General features: G+C 36.6%; 1 protein-coding gene across 1 annotated transcript in view; it reads right to left on the bottom strand.

Moving 5' to 3' along the window:
- The window catches only part of DEUP1 (deuterosome assembly protein 1), a 43,236-nt gene extending 17,161 nt beyond the window's left edge, over nt 1-26,075 (bottom strand). The window contains exons 1-11 of the mRNA XM_032099152.1: nt 25,996-26,075; nt 24,908-24,972; nt 20,956-21,127; nt 19,525-19,620; nt 14,221-14,355; nt 11,301-11,414; nt 8,673-8,885; nt 3,775-3,920; nt 3,045-3,150; nt 1,227-1,424; nt 145-231 (exon numbers count right to left, since the gene is read on the bottom strand). Coding sequence (XP_031955043.1) covers nt 145-231; nt 1,227-1,424; nt 3,045-3,150; nt 3,775-3,920; nt 8,673-8,885; nt 11,301-11,414; nt 14,221-14,355; nt 19,525-19,620; nt 20,956-21,127; nt 24,908-24,951 — 1,311 coding nt within the window. The 5' untranslated portion in view covers nt 24,952-24,972; nt 25,996-26,075. The remainder of the gene's footprint in view (nt 1-144; nt 232-1,226; nt 1,425-3,044; nt 3,151-3,774; nt 3,921-8,672; nt 8,886-11,300; nt 11,415-14,220; nt 14,356-19,524; nt 19,621-20,955; nt 21,128-24,907; nt 24,973-25,995) is intronic.
- Nucleotides 26,076-26,541: the final 466 nt, after the last annotated feature.

Below are 26,541 nucleotides of genomic sequence, written 5' to 3'. Positions count from 1 at the left end.
TTGGTTTTGATTATGTTGCACACCTTATTTTTATTTGTTTAATTTATGCAAGCCAGAAATCTCTAAATCTGCCATGGTTTTAATCTACATTTATAATAAATATAAGTAACTATTCTGCATACTTCACAGGTTAAAAAAAATTACCATGCAACTTTCACACTCCTGGTTTTCCACCATTTCTTTTAGACGTGTGTTTTCAGATTTGATAACTTGGTAACGGAATTCCAACAACTAGGAAAAGATTAAGTTCTTAGTTAAATACAAGAATATTACTCTTAACTGGAATAACATTGAGTATAGATACATTTAAGCTTAATTTTACAAAATGTATGTTAAGAATCACAAAACTTACTATAATAGTTTTAAATATAGCAATACTAAATCAGGAAGAAGCATTAAATCTTTTATAAGATATACAAATGCAAAGCCTCTGGATTTATTTATCTTTTTGAAAGAAGTAATGACTTAGGAAAACAGGAAGTTCACATGCAGTTGCTACATACAAAGAGGGACAGATTTTACAGGCCTCTGAAACTGGATGAAATCCTGTTCATGATATTTTGAAATGATATCTACTCTTTTAGTGATATGGAAATATCTGGTAGAGAGTGTCACACAGCAGGAGATATCTCTCATTTCCCCCTAAGACTAACTTCACTATTGTCAAAAGTAAAGTATTACTTCAATCACAATTTTCCACATGTAGTGACCCTCTCAGAAAATGCAGAGCTACCCAGAAAAGTCTAAATATAATGGTTCTTTTGGTTTACAAACTAAGTAACAAAGATGATATATTTGTTCTTAAAACAAAAATTTGCCATAAAAATCCTCACTGGAATCTTACAGTTTCCAGCTATATAATTACTAGAATTTTCTACGCAGATTTGTAACATTCTTCAAAAAGCTTTAGAAAACATTGAAAAATTAGAAACTTAAAGCATATATAATAACCACAAACCAGAAGTTTTCAAGATCTTTTGCATGTTAAAATGGTAACGAGATGTGATGGTCAGAATGAATTTCAATTTAGATGTACAGTTGACATTTACTGGTGATTTCTTGTTCCAGTATCAATTTGGCTGCTTTTGTAATACTTCACAGATATTACAGCACCGCTGATAAAAACTACAGCAAGAAATAGAATGTCTTTTTTTCCACAGATAGTGAATGTCATTATCAATAGTGTGGAGTAAAATGATGTGGGCTGCTTTTGCCTACTTGCATACCTGTTGTTCTGTTAACAATTTGTGTTTTGTCTCTAACTCCATTTTTAACTGTCTTTCCAGAAGACTAGCTTTCCCCATGATAGTTGCTATAGTGATCTCCTTATGATGAAGCTCCTCTGTCAGGTCAGAGATTTCTGTCTTCATTCTTTCCTGCTCAGAGCAATGGGACTGCTCCTCTCGATAAACATGGTTTCTTATCTGTAGCAAATACATTTCAAAAAGAAAAAATTCTGTGCAGTAAATATGATTGCATCACTTGCTTCTTTCTCTGTTGTTGCTTCCAAGACACCAACTCTTCTAACTGAATCAGAGATTCTGAGATTGTAAAATAAAATGTCTTTGGACGTCAGTGCACAGAGCTTTGTTTATTTTTACATATTTTTTCATCACTTCTCTTGTACTTTCATTTGCCTGTTTAATATTAGAAATGAACCAAGTACAATGCACTTCAATTAACCTTTTAAAAGAAAGTCATAAAAATCATGTATAGAACTGGAATTTATGGTAAAGAATATCCAAGGAAATATCCTTTCAATAAATTTAAGTATGATTTATTTATACTGTACCTAAGTTAAGTTAGATTTAAAATAAGTTTGATGAAGCCTAAATTAACTTAGGTGCAATATAAATAAATCAATCTAGAGGCTCTTTAATATGAAACTATGTTAGAAATAAAGGGTATATCTGGCAAATCATCTTATGAGAATTTTTCCTACCACTACATGTAAAATTTAAGGTCAAACTTAAACTCCTGTGTAGAGTCCTCTGAAGTATCAACTCAAAAATTGTTTTCATAATCTTTCTACTAAAATCAACAATTTAGTACTGACAGATTTTTTTTTTGTGTAAGAAACAAAACTACAAAAACCAGCATAACAACCTTTGAACCCATTTTAACAACTTTTTGCAATACTACACACAACGAGGAACAGATTGCATTTCATTTTTATTTATTGAACAGCAGAGAAATATTAGGATTGTAAAAAAATAGATGTAGATGCAAAAAAGCTAAGAGCTACATCATGACTGTCATCCCAAAATCGATGGACCTAAGCCAGATGCATCCAAATAGACACATTCAAAACCCACTTGCAAGCATTTCTGTAACCTGCTCTGGGTGAGCCTGCCTTGGCAGGGGGACTGGACCTTTCCAACCCTATCAATTCTGTGATTTCTGCTTACATTGCTACTTGGCAAAACCACAACATGCCTGTAAGAGGAGTTCTGAGCATCCTCTACTTGCAAAGTATTTCAGCCTGCCAAGCCATTCACCATTCCACAGTGCCATGCCACTGCTGCTTGCTCACAGCACTTTTGAAATGTGCTATGCAATGTGATGCATAGATCAAACGAGAGAGCTCTGCCCTACACTGTGCAGCAGGTACCTGTTTAAGCTTAGCCTTGTGTGAGTACCTGCCACTGTGACTTGTATTAGTTGATCTATTTGCATAGCCTACCTCTAAGACCACCTACAAATTACAACTTAGCTCAACAGGCTATTAATTACTCATAGCTTGAGAGGCTTTCTTGGTTGCATGGTATTTGCTGAATCACAGCAATGCGTAGGCACGGTCTCTTCCATTATTTCAATGAAGTAGGTAGTTAGTGCACACAATCAGAATGTCAATTTTGCAGCTACACAACTAAATGCAACCATATACGAAATCCTTTTCATCTAAAAATCTTCAAGCTCTCCTCAACCTACAATGCGTCCTCCTGCTCTCTACTGTATATGCATACAGTACTGTATACCCATGGTCAGTACTCTCTCCTAGAAATCCTATACTGCAGTTAAGATCTGGAAATTATATTAAATACCTTTTTCAGCTCTTCTTCTTGGTGTTCTTGACTTTCTGCAAATAGCAATAACTCAGTGTTTTTATTTTCTAGTTGCTCAGTAAGCTGAACACAAGATGATCGATGCCTTTAAGTAAGAAATAAACAAAACATGAAACAACCAGAACATTTAATACTCTTTACCTTGCAGTATACTCTCCATGGTGTAAAATTGTAGAACACCTGCTTGCAGATGAAAAAATACCCCCAAACATAACCAACATTTGGCCTAAACCAGGCTGGATTTTGGGAGTTGTCTAGAAATTAAGGACAATACAACTATGTGCAGAAAGAATCCTGAAAGCTCTTATAGATTGGTATTTCATATAATTTGAAATGGCTACAGCAGATAAGATAAGCCATAAAACCATCACGATTTTATTCAAAGGAGGTTAGGGAGAACCTTGACTGCATTATGTCCAAAGTGTTTGAATGCTGAGAAAATGAAACACTGTAAAGATACAGGCAGAAATATCTGAAATGTGTTCATTTGTAAAAATCTAGGCATCATTAAAACCTTTTAACAGAGCCTGCATCTATTGCCTGAAATTGTCCGATATAATTTTCAATGAAATTATCTAGTCCAAAATTTAGAAGCTGACATTTGAATCCAGAGTATCTTTTCAAAGAGAGTAAATTTTCAAAAAAAGTAAGAAAAATGTTATTAGCTCAGAAGTATTTGTTAATTAAAATATGTCTTCACCATACATACTTTATTTGAATTTCCTGCATATCTTTATACTCCTTGATTTTCAATAATTCTTTATGCAACTGTTGGCATTCCAGATGTATCCTTCTCCAGAGACTATCCCTTGACTGCAGCTCATTTCTCATTTCTGAGACGTCTGCCTCCATGTTCTAAAGAAACAAGCAAATGCACAAACAGTTAAATACAATTAGACAGCCTAAAATGCTGGGGTTTAACACATCAGATTCAATACCTGTACATACATGATTTTCATTTCTGAAAAAGATATTCCTTCCATGTCAGTTCCTCTCATCTAAAAATCAGATTCTGAATATTCTTTAGCCCTTGCAATGTTCCAATGCATCTGCCTCTGAAATTATCACAGGAAACATAATTCAGAAGTTCTTTATTGTACTAAATGCATCTAAAATATATAGCTTGCTTGTTTTAGCAGGTTCTGCGTCCTGGAACATGTTCCACATGCTGGAATTGGTGCCATAAGTGGCTTCCATTTTCTGTTTTCCTAACAGCATTTCCAAATTTATAAACTTTAGAAAGAACAAGGCTGTATAAATCTTCTTCAAAACTAGTTCCATCTGCATGGAGTTAATTGCTTATTTAAATGAACATCACAAAATTTTCAAACAATCAAAAAAATATTTTTCTTAGGACTTGACAAACTTTATTTCAGTTTTATCTTTAATTTCTGATTGGTAGAGTGTTAGACAACCTGAAGACAAATACTACATTTGGCATGAATAAACATGAATTCCAAAATAATCAGAATTTCACTGAATGAAAAATATACTGAAAACATACTAAATATAAGAAATTGGAAGTATAACCCACAAATAACAAAAGTAACAATAATAATCAGTTCTTGCAAGAGTAGTATCCAGAGAATATTTATGGCTTCTCACCTAAGATCCAAAAGCATGTTTCAGATTAAAAAAAAAGATTTTTCCAAGGATATTGATCTTTTACCTTTACAACTATTACACTAAAAACATTAGCATTTTTCATAATTTCTTCATTTTATTTGAATATAGCTTCCATCTTTAAGAGCAAAAATAAAGCCTTTAAAATTTCAAAAGAGAGCTGGATTCCAGAAACGACACTGCAAGGAAGAACTTCAAAGGTTTATTTCCCTTAGAGCCTCCTATGAGAATGACCTTCCTTCCAAGAAGCCTGTGGTTTTCCTCTGGCTGAAAGGGTTGCTGAAGACAGGTATGAAGTGCTTTTGTGTTTTTTGGGGATTTTTTTTAGGGGCTGCATATATGGACTCATTCATCTTATCCTTTGTTACACTGAGGCCAAGAGAGCTTTTTTAAACACCAAAATGCAACTCTGGGTATATTCAAGTGAAATAAAGCTTAATGAACTGTTAAAGTTGTTGGTAAGACTTGCTTATTCTCATCTTCATGACTCCAACATTCAAGAAATAGCCACTATTATTTTATAACATATGAATTTAGGAGATGGTTACCCCTCTGATTTAATGAATTCTGCACAATTGTGTGGCAGAAGTCATATTTTCTGCAACAGACTGCAGTCATCACCCATATTTACATAAATTGTATTTTCTTGTGAATTACAATAGTAGCAGGAACAACAGAAGCCACAGCAGCAGCTGCAATAATCATTGAAACAGAACTTCAGGTCAAGAGTTTAACAGTTTCACATATCAGTTAAAAAAAAAACCAAATCAGATATGCATCACTTATTATTTTAGAAAATATCTATTGCATCTGGTTAAAATGAAAATTAATTTTGAAGCAGAAAACTTTAGGATTTGTTTAGAAGATATCTCATATAAAGAGTCTGTTTCAAGTTGAAAAAAATCATTAAATCTTTTCTTTCCTTCTGTGAAAGTTTTGCTTCTACTAGCTTGCCATGTTTGATATGATAAGAAAGTCCCAAAATTTTCCTGATCAGCTCTTGTTCTAATTCTACTCAAAGCTGTTTGTTGTGGGCTGGCCCTGACTGGATGCCAGGTGCCCACCACAGCCACCCGGTCACTGCCCTTCCCAGCTGGACAAGGCAGAGAAACAAGAGAAATGCTCTCGGGTCGAGATAAGGACAGGGAGAGATCACTCACCATTTATTGCCGAGGGCAGAACAGACTCAGAGAAATTAATTTATTGCTAATCAAATCAGAGCAGGATAATGAGAAATAAAAACCTAAATCTTAGAACACCTTCTCCTCATGCCTCCTTTCTTCCCAGGCTAAACTTCACTTGTCAGTTCCCTACCTCCTCCCCTCCAGTGGTGCAGGGGCATGAGGAATGGCAGCTGTGGTCAGTGCATCACACCTTGTCTTTGCTGTTCCTTCCTTCTCAGGGAGGGCTCCTCACACTCTTCCCCAGCTCCAGTGTGGGTCCCTCCCATGGGAGATGGTCCTCCATGAACTTATTCATGGTGAGTCCTTCCCATAGGCTGACGTTCTTCATTAACTCTTCCAGCGTGGGTCCCTTCATGGGGTGCAGTCCTTCAGGAACAGGTTGCTCCAGTGCGGGTCCCCAGTGGGGTCGCAAGTCCTGCTCCAGTATGAGCTCCTCTCTCCACAGGGCCGCGGGTCCTGCCATGAGCTTGCTCCAGCACCGGCTTCCCACAGCTTCCTTCAGGCATCCCCCTGCTCTGGTGTGGGTCCCTCCATGGGCTGCAGCTGGATCTCTGCTCCACCCTGCACCTCCACGGGCTGCAGGGGCACAGCTGCCTCACCATGGGCTGCACCAGGGGCTGCAGGGGAATCTCTGCTCTGGCACCTGGAGCACCTCCTGCCCCTCCTTCTGCACTGACCTTGGGTCTGCAGGGCTGTTCCTGTCACATATTCTCACAATTCTCTCCCCAGTGCACAGGGGTATTTTTCCCCCTCCTCTTAAATACATTAACCCTAAGGTTCCACCATCACTCCTATTGGGCTCAGCCATGCCCAGCAGTGGGCTCCTCTTGGAACTGGCTGGCATTGGCTCTATCAGACATGGGGGAAGCTTCCAGCAGCTTCTCAGAGAAGCTGTCCCTGGAGTGCCCCCATTACCAAAACCTTCCCAACACAAACCCAATACACTGTTCAACCTTTTAAATACAATTAGATGGTGTATTTTTATGTATATTAGTGTTCAGTAGCTGATCTAATCTTGACTTTTCAAGAACCAAGCCCCTTGTGTGATGTTTTCAGGTTGTCTCTCATGTTATGGCTGCAGGTAAGTTTGTCAGATAATTCATAAGGTAGAGAAATAGACTGCAGTGTCCATTTAGATTTTTTAAACTTTGTGTTTTCTGTACAGCCAACAAACTGCTCTTCCATACATTTCACTTTATTACTTGCTAGTTAATAGTATAAGAGAAATACTTAGAAGCACACATGAAATGGTCATAGGCATAGAGGAATATATGAAGAACAATTTGCTTTCATTGCCATCAGAGTTCTCCACACCAAGATTCCCATCTACTTCTTCCTCCTTTATCCATATCATGTCCAACTGTTCCCATCCTCCACCTAACTCTCCTTCACACAAACCTGCCTACTTTTTCTGGCTGACAACAGGCCATGTACTTTCTTCTTTCTCATACAGACGTTCCTAAAAAAATATTTTCCCTGAGCTACCCCTTTTCACCATACATTGACATTACATCAGTGCTTCCCTTATGAAGCTATTTCCAAATGCAGCTTTTCTAGCTAACATAGCAGCATTCCACACCACCAACACAGTTACTCTGCAACTTTCTGCCCTATAGATGACACTGTTATGTACATCTAGCTCCACTTCTACTTGAAGTGTCTTCAAGCTTCCTACAGCTCCTGTATTCTCTTGAATACATGATTCCAAAATTCCTCCGGCTTGAAGATTTTCTTAAAGGCTACAGCACAGTGACATCTACTCTCTCCATCATACAGCATCTATCCACTTGCTCCAACTGCCATGATTTGTTCCACTGCATATTCTAGTCCCACTGCTTTTGATGGTAGCCTTTTTAACAGGCCCCAAAACAGAGGTTTTGCTTGCACACTGATAACTTGTAAACCGGGAAAAGACTCAGAGAACTAATGTGAAAATGGCATGTATAAACTTGGCTGTTCTGATGACACCTGACAACACAATCTGAATTAACCTCTGCCACACATATGCTAATTCCTATAAAATATATTGCATATGCTGCTAGCACTCTGAAAGACTGTCTATAAACAGAAACAAATCTTTCTCCAAAAAGACTTGAAGTTACTATGGGCAATTCAATATATTACTGAACCTAGAAGTGCTTAAATAAATAAGCAAAAGCATAACTGGTGCATGTTACCAGAAAAAAATAGCAACGAGAATCTCATTCCTAATATGTTTCAAGCAGCTAATAAAAATGGCTGTAAAGATCTCGTATTATCTCAGTCCTGTAGAACCCATATATCACGACCAAAAGAAGAGGAGCAAATGGCTGTCTTCATAGACCAGTGCTATGACAAAAAACAGTGAACTAGGGAAAAGATAAAACTTGATGGTTCTTTACATGGCCAGAATCTTAAAAATTCTTAAAAATTGACTGCAAAATCTCCTTTCAAAATGAACAAAGTATACCATACATGTTTGTATATACTTATTTACCAGCTATATGGCACAATGAACAACAAAGTGTAAATCAGATAAAGAGATTTCACAGAAGTCATTTATATACAAGGAACAAAAGTAGGGGAAGTTCCTGTAGATGCTATGGATATAGGAGAATTATAAAACCCTAGATACATAGACAATAGAAAAATATACTTCTACAAATCAAACTTATTTCTGTTTTACTAAAAAAACCCCCCCATACTGTTTCCAGATTATTCTGTGTTCCCATACAGAATACACCTAATATACATTTATGTAGGCATCTCATCTTGATTTTCCAATGTTAATTCCAAAGTCATCATAAAAAACTATTACTACCTGGCACTGATTTTGGTACATTTTTAGATCCTCATGGAGTTTCATATTTTCCTCTTCCAGTTTATTCTTGTTTCTTGCTATTTCATTCACAATTGCCTTTAGCTTTTCAATAGTCAAATCATCATTTTCACTTCTGGGCTGGGCATAGGTAATTAGGTCTTCTTGGTTTTGTTTCTTACTGTGTATTTGGAATTGATAATTCTGGGTCTGCTTCTATAAAACAAGAAAATATTTTTAATTAAACTGAATAATTATATGTAAATTGCTAGGACCAAGTCATTACTGCTGAAATCATAAGGCTATTCCTGTCTTCACCTGGATTTGCTTAGAAAAGATGGCACAGTTCAAACAGTTTGAATTACTTGCCCTCAGTAAAAAAAAATGTTTCAGGAACCTTCAAGGGCACAGAAGTTTTTCAAGGATTTTTTCCTCCTGTGCTGTGTATTTTCCTAGTACTTAATGTTAATGAGCCTCAAATGTGAAAAAGGTGATTATGATGACCTACTCAAAGCAGTTACCTGTGAGAAATAATTTGAGAGAAATGTTCCTCTTTGATTCATTGAACTCAGTAGGAGTTGTGTGTGTGTGTGTGCCTCAGGATAGATATTAACCTTTGACTAGAGGACTACCATTACATAGGTCATGTACAAACAGCTCAGTTACTACAGGAACTGTACTTCTTTGAGGTCGTTATCCTTAAACTTGGGGAAGAATCATTTGTACATTTGGCAGAGTCCTACACTCCATGCAGCTTCTTGTACTAATTAAAATCCTAAAAACAAAACTTCAGAAAATTGGTATTGCCAGTATTTCTGAATCCAGAGGCACTGTGAAGAAGCATAATTACTATGGCAACTGTTTTTGCTGTTTAAAAAACTAGCCACATGAATCCCTCTACTGGGAGATTAACAAGCAGTACCAGTCTTTCAGAAGACTGAGAATTAGTTGAAAAATGACAACAAAATATGACCCGGAAACTATATATCATGTGCAGAGATCAAGTTGGGCAAGCAAATACATAGTAAAAATAAATAGGGTTACAAATACCATATTTCACTGACAAGGACTGCAGAAAGTCATGCTTTAGATAGCTTTTGATGTTATTGACTATGTCCCCGTAATTTGTGTTGGCTGAGAACGTAGGTAGAATGGACCACTGGCTGCATATCAAATAAAAAGCCAAAAAAATTTGCAGGTTAAGTTTCATTTCTATAGATAAAAAATTAAGGTCTCTTTGACATCCAAGTTATGGACTCTGATATACCAAAGTGTCAATGCATCCTGTGAAAAATACAGTGCAAGACTCCAACTGGAAATCAAAGACCTAACAAAAGAGGAATTTGAGGCAAAGATACAGGAACAATTAATGCTTTTGAAACAGCTAAGGGTAACAGTCCGTCAGACTTGTATTTAGAAAAACTAGTTGGTGTTATGTTGCAGTTGTGAAGGAAACTGTCTTCAAAGCAAGTTCACTGATGGCAATGAAAGCTTCAACAGAAAAATGTGAATGATCATCCTGAGTACTCTATTTTGACTTGTCTAACTGTACAATCAGCATGCATCAGTCAGTAGTTTTTTCTAGCCAAAGACTTGCTTTCTTAATACATTTGTATGGAAGCTCAACTGCTGGAATATAATGCTCTCAGCAGCTAAACCCAAAACTTAACTGTCATCCTTGGGAACTCTGGATATGTGTAAAGAGTCTCACAGGAATTGTTAAGAAAGTGTTTCACTAGATTAAGATCCAATGAGCTTAGTAACAGTGGAAAAGGGAATTACCAGTGAGCAACATAATTGGCTTCCCCTTACTTAATTTTCAAGCTGTCTTGTGTCCCAGTCAATTTGTAAGTTAGTTTCTGGGGGGTTTTTTTAGAGAAGGATAGGTCATCAAGACATCATTAAATAAATTTTTTTCTGGATTGGAAGGAATTAATAAAATAAAAATACGCAATATCAATAGTCTATATAAAAACCGCAATAAGCAAATTGGCAATTAAAAAATAATCATAAATATGAACTTTATTATTAGGAACTGCATGGTAACTAGAAAGATGAAAAATATGATAAAAAAGGGCTAAGTGATCCAACAAACAACTCCAACAGTGATTCTGGAGTAGCATATGAAAATTCATTTTTCTGCATAAATGATACTAGTGTATATTTATGATCTTAAAAAAATGAAGGCTATCAGATTTGAAGGAACTTTTTATTTGAGTCAACACCTTAATGGAATGCACTACTTACTTGGTAAGATACTTTTTAATAACTTGTCACAATTAATTTCATATTTGTAAATAGCATGGAAGATAAAAGTATCTCTATAATATGCTTAAAAAGTTAAAAGGAACATTCACTGCTTTTTGTAATTGTTTGGGGTTTTTTTAACAGAAATGTTAAAATTTTCATTATGATACTTATTCATTTTCTCATTTTCATGAGAAAAATTAAAATAACTGTATGTATCATTAGATCTTCCAGTATGGTTCTGCATTACCATATATTCACTACCAATATAGACATGCATTATAAGATTCACTGTGAGCTTAGTTTTTTTAAATTAAGTTAGAGGAACCTCTAGCTGAGCTAAGAGTTTGTTTTCTTCCTAGAGCAGGAAGGTAGGAATTTTACCTGAAATAAATTACATTTCTCGGGCAATAATTTTGGTTGCACATCTACATAAACAGAGTTATTTTCACAGGTTGTCCCATTCTTCTCCCATTCTCTTGATTTTGCCTTAAATTCCTGAAAGACGGCAAAACAAAGCTAGTAAGCATAGGGAAAATATCTGTCTTCCTCAATCTAAAGAATTTTATAACGTGTCATTATGAGAAAAACCTAGTTTTTTAATTAATACATAACCTTTTCATAATTTTGGAACGAAGTTAAAAAAGAAGAACAATTCTATAAACCAGTCATCCCCACCAGAAAAAGTCCAGTCTTAAGGGCTATTCATCTGAGAAAAATGAGTGGTAAACATAATAATTGAATAAAAACTATAAAATAAGATATTAGAGTTACTACTATAATACACAAATTTTATTGGATGGCAGTTCCTGTGACTTTAAAGTTGTATTAGCATTGAGCAGGGTTATCAGCAGGGAATCAAACCCTTAATATTCAGACACAAAGTTCTTGCTTTTTGCCTTTTTTTTTAAATGGGACAGCAGCTACATTGAATAAATTTCACTTCTTGCTCTCTTTAAAATTGCTGCTTCAGGTTCTGAATTTACCTAGTTGAAACAAAAAACTGTTTAAGAAATTCATTATATTAGAATTATCTAGTACTGTTTTTGTATTTGCACTTACATTCATATTTATAGTGTATTTGAATTTGCTTTTAACTCATGCCAGACCTTATATGTTCACAAATACATTTTAAAGGCAATATCCTACAAAATAAGCAGAACTTCAGTTACTAGAGCTGTTGCTCTTTTAGTCTGAAAATTCAGCAAAATAACAGTATACTGCTTTAAACTAATGGAAATGGTGTTCCAAAAAGACAGATGATGTTTTATAATTAAGCTAAACTGGCATATTCCCCAAATCTAAAAAAATAAGGTGTTTTTTTGCTACTGAAACAAAACAGAATATTTCTCAGCATAGATTAATACAAATCTTCTTTGATAGCTTTCCTAATGTCTGCTTTGGCATTTAAAACAATAAACACCTTCTTATTTTATAAAACATGATACAAATGAAATTTCAGACTACTTAATGAGGACTGCAGGTTCAAGGCTTTACTAAAGCACTGCTGAGCTTAGTAGATTTTCACCACAGTAATTATTTCCTGAATACTCAAATTTGCTGAATATATTCCAAGCACTCATTTTTCATACTGCATAATTAATCAAATTATAGCATTGTCTTTCCTACATTATTTTCACATTTTAATCTTGAGTAAGGTTATTCTCAAATTAGCTGACAGTAGTGATAAATTTAGCCAGTGATAGATGTACAACCCATCTATTCTTGTAGTAGCTGATGTTGGCAGCTATGCTACAGTCCAAAGCATTGTAGCTTTTCTGATGGTGAGAACTTCCATGTGGAAGAGACAGCCAACATCCCAACTGTAGAGTTGGGATGTGTCTAGGATCTCTACGTAGATACAGGCACCTGGAGGTCGCAGAAGTTAGTCCTGTATCTTACAGAATAACATAAAAGGCAAGTCCAAAATACAGATCTTAAGACCCTGCTTAATTTGGGTTAAAGTAGGAAATTACCTAAAATCTACTAGAGCTGAATTTCTTGATTGCAAAGTTCTCAAAGCCCAAATCATCTCCATCATAAATCTACATGATAAACATGTAAGTCTTCCCAATGCTTAGCAGCTGGGCAAGCAGCTCCCATATCAACTGGTACCACTCTCCTTGCTTTTGCTCCCAGTCCAGTAAGCACTTGGAGCACACACTACTTTATTATGCTCTTCACAAAGACGGACAGACAAAATATGAATTTTGTGATCCTCCTATGCTTAATCAGATTACTGGTTTGACTGTTCTTCCCATAAGTGGAGGACTCAGTGTAAAAATCTTTTAAGACAGAATCTGAAGCATAATCTTCCCATGTTAGTCTTCTACCTAACAACAAATGTTATTTTACAACAGGCTCCAGAATTCTTCCTTTTGAAGCTGTTTCACTTAGCTCAGGGTATCAGGAAATTTATTGGACAGGTAAAAAAGAATCAGCAAAAACTAGCATACCTAGAGATTATATTGCTCAGTTCTAAGAAATAATACTGGATATCAGTTTCTGCCCCAGTGAATGCAGCCAGAGGAGCATTTGGAAAGAAGACACCACTTGCAGGTGTACTCTCTACATGCCAGTTTTCTGTCTTGCCTAGCTTTCCTGTTGGTCCAATAAATATTTGATTATTCTGCAGATCATAAAGTAACCTCTGAGAAGGCAAGGCTGGGAATTATGAACAAAAATCAGTGTCTCCTTGTATCCAAGAATAAGTCCACTAAAATCCAGCCTGTGTCCAAAGAGATAAGGAATATGATTGAATCCTGTCCTCAGCATCTATTATCTAGTCCCCCAGTCAGTATGCTGGATTCTGTACAATGTATTTTTAAGTGCCTAATCCTTCCTCATGCATTGCCGAGGGAAATCAGGCACTGAGGTGAAAGTCATGGATTGCCTCAGGCACACAGGTGCTGACAAGACGTATGTGTAACAAGCAGTTTTCCAATCCTAAATCCTTCTTTCTATGTAGCCCAATGTGGTCAAGGTTGTCCTGAGGTCTATAAAACTTGAATTAATGGTAGGTGTTATGTGACAGTATCCTGCATATGTACAAGCTCTCATGCCTCAAGAGATGGTGTTATCCAGTATTCATCTATTCATTAGGAAAACAGTAAAATTTATTCACAGTTACACTTACATAAAAAATTGGTATTAATTAATATTTAAACTAACAAGTGTTCTTGCCAAAGCAAGACAATTATATAATTTTTGTAGAATTATGAGCAAACTAAAGCTTACAATTTTAAATAAAAAATTAGTTATAGAGGCATATTAAAATTAAAATATAGCAACAAAGTATTCTTACCTCCAGTTTCACATACAAATTCCTTGGGTCAGATGATGTTTCCAGGTTTTCCTCACATTTTTCTCTACTTTCGAGCTTTTTTTGTTTTAACAGATGTGACTGTAGCTTTTCATAACTATGTGTCAACTTTGAGAACTGAAAACGAAAATACAACATGTAGAGTCTATCAAAGATGACCACATGGCCAAAGTTTTCTTTAAACTAGAATCACTAATTGCAGCTTTAGCATTCTAAATGTTTAATCAATGTAACAAAAAATCAATTAATAAAGTTAAAATCAATTAATAAAATTATCTCAGACGAACAAGACTAAGCTCTCACATAAATGTTAACTAACTGTTCAAATGGTTTCATTTGACAGATACTTGATTCTGCTACAGCTCTGCATGACACTGTCACCCACAGAGTCATTTCCTCTACAGTGTTCATATGGGATGTTCTATACTTGTTTACTGCCATCTTGTGTTGACATTTTTAAAGGGTGCTTCACTAGTCAGAATGAAAGATAACCATTAATGCACATTAAACTTGCGTGTTTCTTCCTTATATGAAAATTGTTGAAATGTTATGTGTGTGATGATTGCACTCTTCTGGTACCACTGGATCTCAGAATTAGACACTAAATAGACAACAGACACTGCCTACTGGCCTCACCCAGAAAGGAGTCGGAGGCAGAGAAGGTACCAGGAAAAGGACCAGCCTCTTCAGAAAACCAGCCAGTTTTCACGTTCACTACACTGCACAAACAAAGGGTCTGTCTAGTGCCTGTTAACAGATTGGATAAAGGAAACTGATATTGTTTGATAGGAATATGTACATTTGGTTTTGGGAAAAAAAATGCAAACCCAAGGATATTGACAAAGGAAACACTAAAAATATGGTCTTGAGGAAGGTTGAGTGAAAGAACTTTGGGAAGAATACTGTGTAGAAAAGAAGCTTACAACTATAAACACTGATCATGTCTCTTGTTGTTTAGTTCCTTTAAATTTAAGGATATATGACTTTAAAAAATCTGACTCTCACATAAAGATCTTTGTACACCCAAACAAAATCCATAAAATCTCATATTTTTGTTAACAGCTCAAAGTGAACTACTGTTTGGAAATGGAATGGAATCCTATTGAGTCAACACTGAGTGAGCAATTGAGGTCTGTGCAGATAAGAAACATGGCCAAAGAAGTCCAGAAAAGATACAGAACAGAAAAAAGTTTAAAAATAGTCTGGAAATGTCCTAGACATGTTTAAGATGAACTTGAGAATCATAATATGGGACAGCAAAAACTAATTGAAAACATGATAAGACAGATTGTCCAGGACTAGAAAGTTTCTTGATATGGAGAGGCCCAGGCATAGATTTGAGCAACTTGGAATGTCTGAATAGCAATTCTGTAACATGGGCATACAAAGCTATCACCTTCAAAACCAAATCAAACGTCTTGCAGTGAAGCTGCCTATATTTGAAATTGACTTTGCCAGAGAACGCAGTTAAAACAAAATATTTAAAATAAGTCAGAGCATCCAGGCTCAAACAACATGGAACTCACTGACCTTGGAAGAAAGATATCCTTTCTCAAATAACAGTTTTGCTCTTGAATATATTATGGCATATGTGAACTGCCTGGGAAGAGCAAATTCAGATAAGACAGGTATTAGAATGTTTATGCTGAAAAGGCTAGGAAATACAGGATCCAACAATTCAGTAAATCAGTCTAAAATGGAACAGAGAGGCCAAAATAAGAAAATTTAGTTTGAGAATTAGATATTTAATGACAGTAGGATATTAAAGGCAAATTATAGTCTGGATGTTATCATGATTGGAAATTAGACTAAAAGCCAAAAATCCTTCCATTTAATGCCAGATATTTGCTTTAAAAGGTCCAAGTTGTTCTATTTGTGTGTCGTACATGTTAAAAAAAAAAAAAAAAAAAAAAAAAGAGGTATTTTTGGGAGTTCTGGGGTAGAATCCAGCTAAGTTTAGATTTCTGAAAGTTAGACATACAAACCTGAGATACTCTGCATCAGAAAAATCTGCCTGTAAATGCTGAGTCATTTCAGCTATCTTAAATTCTTCTCATACACTGACATGAATTGTATTCTGGGAGTGTCCATTTCTTTCTGTTGATTCTAAAGGGAGCCTGGGGTAGCTCAGCTGTAGCTTTTAAATGTCTAAATGAGGAAATTAGTTGCAAAGCCATTAGAGCAATGGTATGGATCCTTGTTCTTTTGCTGAGAGATTTCCATCACTTTCAAAGTGAGAATAACTACTAGACATTAATAAAAAAAAAAAAAGAAAAAGAAGGATCAAAGTAATAAAGATAACCCCAAAAGTTTTTGCTATTTAATTATGACAAAATGTTGCACATTTGAATGAATGCAACAGTGTGGCCCAGGAGTTTCAGGTTACATACCAGGAATTATTTCCCTAATACAAGAAAAATATAGGTTTTACTGCATTCAGCAATCAATTCAGAGGGAATACTGCTCATTAAACAGCTAGTTTTAGCAGTACCAAGGGTAAAAAGCACACAGGACCACAGAAAAGAAATTTGTTCTGAATAGCCCAGCATTCTGATTGCTAGAGAAAGTGATCCTTAAAATTTCTATCAAGATTAGGAAGGAACAAATCTTGGGAGGGATTTTAAGAACACGTCTGTAGAGAGAGATACAACGCTATTGGTAAATGGTAACACAACTCGTGCAAAGTGAAATTGTAACTCGTAAGATTATACAGTTTAGAAAGGTGGTATAACTTCCAAGTGAGAACAAGAACCCAAAGAAGGGAATCAAAGGAGATAAGGCAAAGAGTAGTATTGTCACAGAAGGTCTATATTTTAGATATGAATTTGGGTATCTGAGGATTGGGGACATTAAAGCCATTCCACTGCAGACACTGCAGCACTGTAGGTAGTTCAGGAAAGAAACTCAATAAGGAAATGTGGTAAAAGAGGAGCAGAGTGGGACAAGCCTACTGTCTAGCATAGGTGCTAGGAATTGTTCTGACAGGCAGACTTTTGTTTATCACATAGAGAATCAAGGCAGGCCCCTTAACATAACCATTTAGCAGTTTTCTTTTTCAGTCAAGGTGAACTAGGTGGATATTTCCCAAAGAACTATGGTTTGGTCAAAGGAGAGGAGTGGGGACTGGAAAATAAAATGCAAACAGCATCAGTGCTGGAACCTTTAGAAAAATAAATAAGATGACTGAGAGAGAACAAAATGTTTAGAGACATGGATTGGGAAAATGATGTATATTCTTAAGAGCTAGAAATCCAAACTTCTTTCATAAAGATAGAAAAAGAAGCAATCAAGAAACTTAAAGAGAGGTTAAGTGGTCTGAGTGGTAACTACAAAGGAGACTTTGGGCAAGAAATATAACCAGGTTTAAAGAGAAAAGCTTGTAGGTTAGAAAATGTCAGATTCTTTAAAAAAATAAGAGAAAACAGGTTGCATTTGCCCGTGAAAATGATCTGTAGGATAATTAAAAACTCCAAAATAAAAATATTTATGAAAAATGGCCTGAAGTTTCAATTTCAGAAGGTTCAATTTCAGTAAAAATCTTAGCAACATGTAACATAAACCAAATCATTTTTAGCATGGGACAAAAAAAATAATTAATTAAAAAATACTGCAGCAAATCTTATAAAGAAAAGAGAGATCTACTATATTTTTGAGGATAGTTCTGCCTTGCTAAAGATACCTTACTACTTATACATAAAATGTCACACTCTTTTTCATTGTGTGATGTTTATCTTCTCAATAATCATGCTAAGATGATGCTTTTCTGTAATTTGTGTAAATGATAAACCAGCTTTTATTTCTAGCTACTTTCCCAAATGATTAAAAGTGTTAATTATTAAACAGCCAAAGCATTCACTGCCTATTTACAGAACTGTTTTCCAAATCTGTTCTCATGTGTAAAAGAAAACATAAATTAAAGACAACATAACATTAAAAATAAGTAATACATTTATTCATTTGATGGACTCAGGTGGTACTATCACTTCTAAATGAAAATAATGATATCCAATTTATGCAATCCAACATAATTATATAATAGGTGTGGTGACTGGAAATTCTGAATTATAACACTACGTCTCTGGTAGGAGAATCCAGTGAAGGGAGCAGAAAAGTAGCAGGAAAAACAATGCAGAGTTGCGTTAGTTGTTGTTAGTTGCTAAAATCTGAGAAACAGAATCAACTCAAGTTTGCTAAGAATTTAGATTCATGATTGAAGTAGAAAATACTGAAGAAACAAAAACGCAGGTGCAGAGCCAACACAGCCAAACTGAATCATAAAACCATAGAATGGTTTGGGTTGAAAGTGACCTTAAAAGATCATCTAGTCCAACTCCCCTGTGATAAACAGGGAGACCTTCCATTAGACTGGCTTGCTCTAAGCCCTATCCAGTCTGGCCTTGAACACTTCCAGGAATAGGGGGTCCACAGCTTCTCTGGGCAACCTGTTCCAATGTCTCTCCACCCTCACTGAAAAAAATAATAAATTGTTCCTCAGATACAGTCTAAGTCTGCACTCTTTCAGTTTAAAACCCTTGTCCTTTCTCTCAGCCTGTCTCCACATGAGAGATGATCCATCCCCTCTGATCTTTGTGGCCTCCTCTTGACTCGTTCCAACAGGCCCAAGTCTTTCTTGTACTGGGGACCCCAGAGCTGGACACAGCACTGCAGGCGAGGCCTCACCAGAGCAGAAGAGAGGGGGACAACAACCTCCCTCAATCTGTTGGCCATATTTCTTTTTATGCAGCCCAGGATACAACTGGCTTTCTGGGCTGCAAGCTCACTCTGAAATAAATAAAGCCAGAACAAACTCCCAATATCATTACTGCGGGTTACTCCAGTTTTGACACAATGGAAATCGATACCTTATGGAAAGCTATCAGGCCACTTTAACAGTCAAGTAAATCAGAGAAACTAAAGCCAGAAAAAAAAGTAGAGTGAAGACATGATAAGCACAGTATAAATCTTAAAATTCCTAAAGTGCATCAGAGTCACATTAGCATGAATTACTTATTTTATTCATTCACCAAGGCTTTAGTTTATAAGTCTGAAGTTAGGAAATAGTATCTGTCTTCATAACAGATGTCACATCCACATCAAAATCCATCCAAAGAGTTTGGACATGACAGTACATAAATTCTAATGAAGCCTGGTAGGAAGCTGTAGTCATCATCATCTGTATGACACAATTCATCCTTCCCAAATCCATAATGGCATATCTATACAATTCGGCATGTATAAGTTTTTTATACTGCAATCACAAAATAATGAAACTGACATTTGTCTTACTTGAGATTTCAGTGCTTGAAGCTGAGTTTCATAACTCTGAGCCATTTCATACTTAGTTTTCTGTAAGTTTTCCAATTCTTGTTGAAGCAGTCCCACCTACAGTTAAAATAAGCATTCAAATGTACCTTTTCTGACGTTTCAAAATACGTAATTTTTGGGAAAGTAATTTGAAACTTTGAAAGAAGACCACTGCTTTAAGGAGGGATCTTAAAAATAAATATTAATTCAGTAAGTTGATAATAAAACTGGATACCACAAACCCAGATTGTGTCAACATCAAAGCAGGGATTTTATAGTAAAAAGTCACATTGCATGCTGATGGTATGATAATGATAATATTGTACAAGTCTGTCATGAAAGACCATTTATGAAAGCCTTTTTAACCCAACTATGCTGTTCCACACTGTGAAAATTTTCCTTGAATGGCTTATAAAATGGTACAAGTTACCTTCCACTATTTATGTACAAATTACCAGAAGACACTGTAGAGTCATCTCAGCTCCCTAAGTGCTCTTTGAGATATCATGAATTGAGTTTCACAGAGACCTGAGAAATATGACAGAGTGCATACATGGCATCTGTGCTTTTCTGGAGGGGCAGTTGGAAGCTTGGTAGAATATGCTAAAATATTTCAAATAATGTCTCTGTACAGGCAAATAAATTGATGCTTTGAGGATGGGCTATCTGAATTCTTCTCTTGGTTGGTTCCTCTGACCGCAGAGACTAAGGGCAAGTTCCTAATTGCTCATTAGGGAGAGTCACTCCATTTCCAAAACTCCCACTGGCAATTTAGCCACCTAGCTCACACAACAATGCCCTCATATAAACACCTAAATTCAGCCGGCTTGAACTAGAACTGAATGCCATGCAAAGATTTCTTGATGCTTCTGAATGAATATTCAGCAAAAAAGACTGTGAAGTACAGAAAACATCAGGTACACTGGGGCTTTAAGTTTCATAAGAAAGTCTTAGTAGTAATACATTTTGAATCTTCACAACGAATAAAATTATCATACAATGACAGTATATCATGTAAAATGTTAAAAGTCAGGTATATACAGGAGTAACAAAGACATAATTTTGGGAACCTTTTTGAACTTCATTCTTCCATTTGAAATTTCTGATGAAATGAGAAGTGCTGGCATTTAGAAAAAACATCAAATTATCTTTTTACAGCTAACCCAAGAATATTTGATGTAGACTTCAGGGAAATAGAAGAAATATGAGATTTTCAATGACATTTTTACAATCACTTCTCAGAACAGAAGCACACTTTAAAACAAAACACTAAGGAAAATTAGTGACCTTTAAGGGGTGTTTGGTATTTTTACATGATAGAACAAACAGTCTCCTTATAGGGAGTTTAAAGCATACTAATAAGAAACTACCAGAATAAATACTTTCTTTATAGAATGTGATATTCTTAAATACCTCTTGACCTTTTTGATCCAGTTTGCTTTGGGCACTTGCTAATTCTTGGTCCTGGATATCCATCTTTGCTTCCAAAGTTCTCATCTTTCTTTCCCATTCTACTTGCTTTCTGTTTACCATGATGTCAATTTGATGCACTAATTCCTGAAGTTCAGCTTCACATGGAGAAGCTCTAAAAACATAAAGAGATTTATTTTTTCAAATAAAGAATAAGGGAAAAAAAATTTTATTTACATTGCTACAATTCTATTTTAATTGTGATTGAACTAACCACTTTTCAATGACAGAAAGAAAGAAATGGGAAAGTTAAATGATGCCTTCAAATGTAGGTGGAACCTCATTTCATCTATCTTGAGTTTGCCTCCATGGTCAACTTTTGACTGAACTAAACTGAAAAAACAGCTCCTTAATGTGGATATGGGTTTATCACAAATCTTTTATTTGGTGCTTAAATTGTGCATATCCCTTGTTTTGGTAATTATTACAGGAAATGTAAGCTAATTTGTTAGATTTGTAATATCATAATTAAAACTCAGCATGATTTTTTAAATTAAATTCTTCAAAACTTCTTTTACATCCACAAATCCTTGAAACTGTAACAGTATCAATGTTAAGCTTGGAAAGGCTTTTTAAACGCACACATGAATCTTAATGACTTTTTAATGTTAAAACTGTTGGCAATGCTGTTTTGAAATTTAATATGAATCATAGGATGACAATAACCTAAGTGCAAGCAAGTGATGTACATCTCTCAAAACAAAAACACCCCCCTCCAAGTGCCTGGAACCCATCTCAAAAGTAGCATTAATGATGAGCAAACTTTGCTCCCCTCTAGGTGGAATATAAAATGGGATTTTGAAAACAGAAGATAAAGTGATACCAAATCAGGACTACCTTTTCCTTGTTACTGCTGTAGGGACCTGTGCACTTCCAGCCTCATGTAATGTCATTGTGGCAGCACTTTGGTGAACCACCAGCAGTGACTCAGCTATGTGATCTTAGCCTTCAGGAATAGGTACTTTCTTTATTGTGTGTCACATGGATAATCTAAGCATTGTTATGCAAGTAAGAACACAACTTCTAGCCTAGATTATCAGAATACTCTTTCAGATCCACCATGGTTGACACCTTTCACTCTTAAATTTCCACATGTGGCTCTTTCAGATCTTCCTGCACCAAGCAAATTCTGCATTTGTTGCTAAAAAATTTTCTCTTAACAGTTCTTACATGCTTCTTGAACCTAGAGCCATCATTATATAAAAGGGAGTTGTTGAAAGAAAAATCCATTCTGAAAGAGCTCCTCAGTCTATCTTCACTTTCTCTAATCCTTACCTGGATCCTCTAAGCACACTTGCAGCTGCAACAGGAAATCTGTATGTGAAGTTGTAGATTGCTGCTGCTCTTCTACTACCAAAACTACTCTGCACCAAGGCTCTGGTATTGAACACAGATCTGCAGTCACCCCCACCCACTAGCAGAGAGGTGCTACTTGCTGCAGTAACAGTTGTTTTAGTCTATTAGTGTTTTGAGAAGAGTGCTAATTAGCCCCCTCAAAATATGGCCAAATGTATGGCACCACAGTTATGAGAGTTGATTTTGATCACTGGATGTGGAATGCAGTGATTTCTTTTGTTCAATAAGACATCATGTAAACAAACACTCAAAGAACAAATTTTCTCATGAGCAAAGAAGTATGCATGGGTTTTTTTACCCATATGGATTCAGCATTCCCACTTTGCTGAAAGCATACATCAAATGGATTCATCATACAGGGAAGTAATGAATTGTACTTCAGAAAGTGGCAGCTACTTTTTTTGTTAATTTACTTTGAAACAGCTCAAAACACTTAAAATTTTCTCATTTCAAAGTGGTGTAGGCAAGCTCTTAGTCTTCTTTTATTCTGTCTCCATAGAAGCGAAAATAGAGATGATTCATATTCTACTGTCATTAATAACTATTTTTCTTCATGTAAAACTAAATGTTTCCAAATTTAGGCAAACAAAAATCCAGATAAAAAGTTTTATCACCTCCAGGCCTTTTTCTTTATCACAAACGATTTTTGCACTAGTTAAACCTTTCTAGCTCTATTTAGTCATCTTTTGCTTTGGAGTTCTGCACAGGTCTGTATTTTTCTGATTGTTTCCTAACAGACATAGAAAGAATGTTATTGTCCATACACTCTAGAATACAGTTGTTATTTAAAAACAGATGTTTTAAGAAATGTTTGGTTCATACTGTCTTGACTTCATACCCTTTTCCCTTATTATTTACATTTGCTCACAAATAGGAAAATAAATATGGCCCTATTTATGCAAACACAAGTAAAACCTATGCAGTTAATAAATATTTCCATCTTACATAGTATATGAATTAGGTTTTGGTAATTAACCCAGCTTCTACAGTCAATATTCATTTTATTATTGCAAAACTTGCTCTAAAAGTAAGAAGTATATAAACCAGTTGTGATATAATAGTACATTAGAATCTTCTACCCCAAAGCTCCATTCTAAGAACTACACCTAATTAATTAACAATTTTCAGCCATACAGAATCATACACATCTGTGGATGGACAATTTGTGATTTATGAGTCCTTGCAGGTGGAATGTAATTGTCATGATTTCCATCCACCATTACTCAGCCATTTTCCCAAAATTTAAAGGCACTGCATTATCCCTGGAATACTGTCAGCATAAACTGAAATAGTTTCCTTTCATTGACTGTGTATCCTAAACGACTCTTCCAGATACTTTGTATAGCTAATGGAAATAACTAACTAGCAAGAATTCTGGCTTATGATGGGACAACTCCCTCTAGATTCATCTGCAATAGCAGAAATAGAAATTTCATATATGTTGATTAAAGAGGAGGCAAGAAAGAATCTTGAATTTTTTAAATAGGCTTCTGACTTGTAGCCAAAGAACAGCAATATCTTTGGGGTTTTCTAATTCAAGCTTTTATATGGCTACTAAGCAAAAAAAAAAAAAAAAGGTGCCACACTGATCAGAATATTTTACTGCAGCAATTTTTATCTGTCATGAAAACTGCATGCATTATTCTTCAGTACAACAGAGCACACTTTTAAATCCCATTGAAAACTTTCTTGCTCTTTTATTTTAAGGAATACTTTTATGCTTAATGTGCATCGTATCACCTTGTATTGTTTCTTGGTAATAATAACAGAATAAACTGGTTTATTTGAAAAACAATTTGTAAGTTTACTTACAAATTATGATGCATAAATATTCTGTTTAAGTCATTATATGGGGAAGTACTTCTTATATTTGTAGGTTCCTTGAAGATACTGGATGGGATGAGGTCCTCCATCAAATCTTACCCATGTTCTCACTTCTTTAGAAAGACTTTATGCTAACATATTAACTAAATAATAACATATTTTTTTAGATTAACATTAGAAAAACTAAACTTGGATTATGTAAAATTAAGAAAGGATTATGTGTTGCTATGATAAGTGCACTTAATACTTGGGTAACTTGTAGTTATTATCTGTGCAAAATAAATGTAGGGCTTTAGCAACGAATAGCCTTGTATTCAAGATTCTTAATGTTTCAAGAGCTGTGATATGTAAGTTTATACTGCTGTAGCCTAGCAACTGCAAGTACTTTTAAAAAAAAAGTTTGAAACAGCATTTCTTAACATCTTAATAAAACCCCACATAGCTTTCATTCCCCACCTCCCCACCCCTTGTTCAGGTATGAATATTTAAAAAATTTAAATAACTAACAGAAACAGTGAGTAGAGTACTAGCTAAAGCAGTAAGATGTGTTGTCTTAATTATCAGCAACTTCTCCTGTTTGCATGGAAAGCAGAAGAAATAGAGAATCAAGTTTGCTTCCAAAATCATTAATATTTTGTGTTTCACATTTTTAATAAACCTACATAATTCAATTCCATCATATATGCAACTCCCAAGACAGCAAGTCATTACGTACTTAGTCACAGCTTGTTCCTGGAACACTTGTAAATCCTCCTCCATGATACTGATTGTCGTTTTAACCTGTTAAAACACCAAAAATCAAGTAATTCAGATTCTTAAATGCATTCATTTACCTAGCCAAGTAGCGCAAACTGGATAGTTCTATGCTTTCCTTTCACATTATGTAATTTTCTCATTGCAAACAACAAGGACAGGGGAGTGCAGCTCTAATTACAGGCTGGAATGGGTGACAAATACTTCGGGAGTAAGGTGAGCTCTCTGACAGCAGTTCTTGCACTTGGTGCAGCACTGAGATACCAGAGGTGGTGCTGAGCTTGAGCCTAGCCCTGCGTCTCCACATGTAAGTTTGTTTTGGATCATTCGCTGTTGTGTGATGTCAATGATTTGCAAAGACACTCTGAAGCACGTGAATCTAAATTTGCCATAGATCCATGGCTGCGTTCATCAAACATTTGTACCTTCGCATACCGTGATTAACCTCCACCCAGGCTATAGCTGCTCTCAAGCACAATTTTGGATTCCTATTGACTAGTCACTCCCTTGCCTGGCAGATGCAGTCTTAGACACACAGCCCTCAAATACCTCGGCAGGCAGAGGAAGATCAGAACAAGGCTATTGCTCGGACCAGTCCAGTCCTGTGGATCCAGCAGGACACAAGGATGCGGGGGCATGCCTGACTGCATGCAAGAACATTATGGGTGAAGGGGGAGCAGGAAACAGCCCTAATTCCTCGTGGAGAAGAGCGGTGGGGCTCTCAAGTGCACGGGTACCAGTACCCACAGACGTGTGGGCAATGACACATGGCACTTGGCTTCACAGGGGCCCCGCACCTGAGGTGACACTGCCAGAGGGGCACTGGCTGAACTGGGATCAGGCGCCAGATGTGACGCTGCCACAGGACCAGCAACTTAACTCCATAGGAGATCGACACCTGAGGTGACACCGGCACAGGGCCAGCCTTGGCTGGGCACCTGAGGAGACCGGGGCACCGACGGAACCCCGCGGATCCCCGGACACCCGAGGAGACCGGGGCACGGAGAGCACCCCCCGGGCTTCTGCGGCCGCCCCCTCCCCTCCCGTTACCTGCCGTGCTCCCCCCTCCGCTCCTGCCGCCCCCGCTGCCGCTGTGGCCGCGGTACGAGCCCTGCAGCCCGGCCGACCCCGGCGCCCGTCCCGCCACAGCTCCCGCCCGTCGCCCCGGTAACGCGGAGGGCGGTGGGCGAGGCGGGAAGGCGGCCGGGACAGGGCCGGGGCGGGGCGGGACAGGGCCGGGGCGGGGCGGGACAGGGCCGGGGAGGGCCCCGGCCCCGAAGGGGGCAGGGGGAGAGGCGCGGGCATCCCGCTGTGTCCCTTGTTCGATCTGAGGAAAGCTGGAGTGGATTTCACCACAGGAAAATTTCACCCGGGGTAAAGAACATGTACTTTTCCTTTAACATAATTTAAGAAATCAGTAGGCAAGGTGTTTTTTTCTTATTATTCTTTTTTTTTCTTTTTTGCCCTTCCCGTTAAAACACTGTTATTACTAGATAATGAAAATGCTGAACATTACCCTTTCCTCCCTCAGTGACTAGCTATGCTTTTGTCAAAGGGCTTCAAATGATTTTCACATTATTTTGCAAACGACCTTGG

Source organism: Corvus moneduloides, chromosome 2 (assembly GCF_009650955.1).
Source record: "Corvus moneduloides isolate bCorMon1 chromosome 2, bCorMon1.pri, whole genome shotgun sequence".
Classification (NCBI taxonomy): domain Eukaryota; kingdom Metazoa; phylum Chordata; class Aves; order Passeriformes; family Corvidae; genus Corvus; species Corvus moneduloides.
The sequence above is the reverse complement of the archived record's forward strand: the minus strand, read 5'-3'. Positions and strand labels throughout refer to the sequence as shown.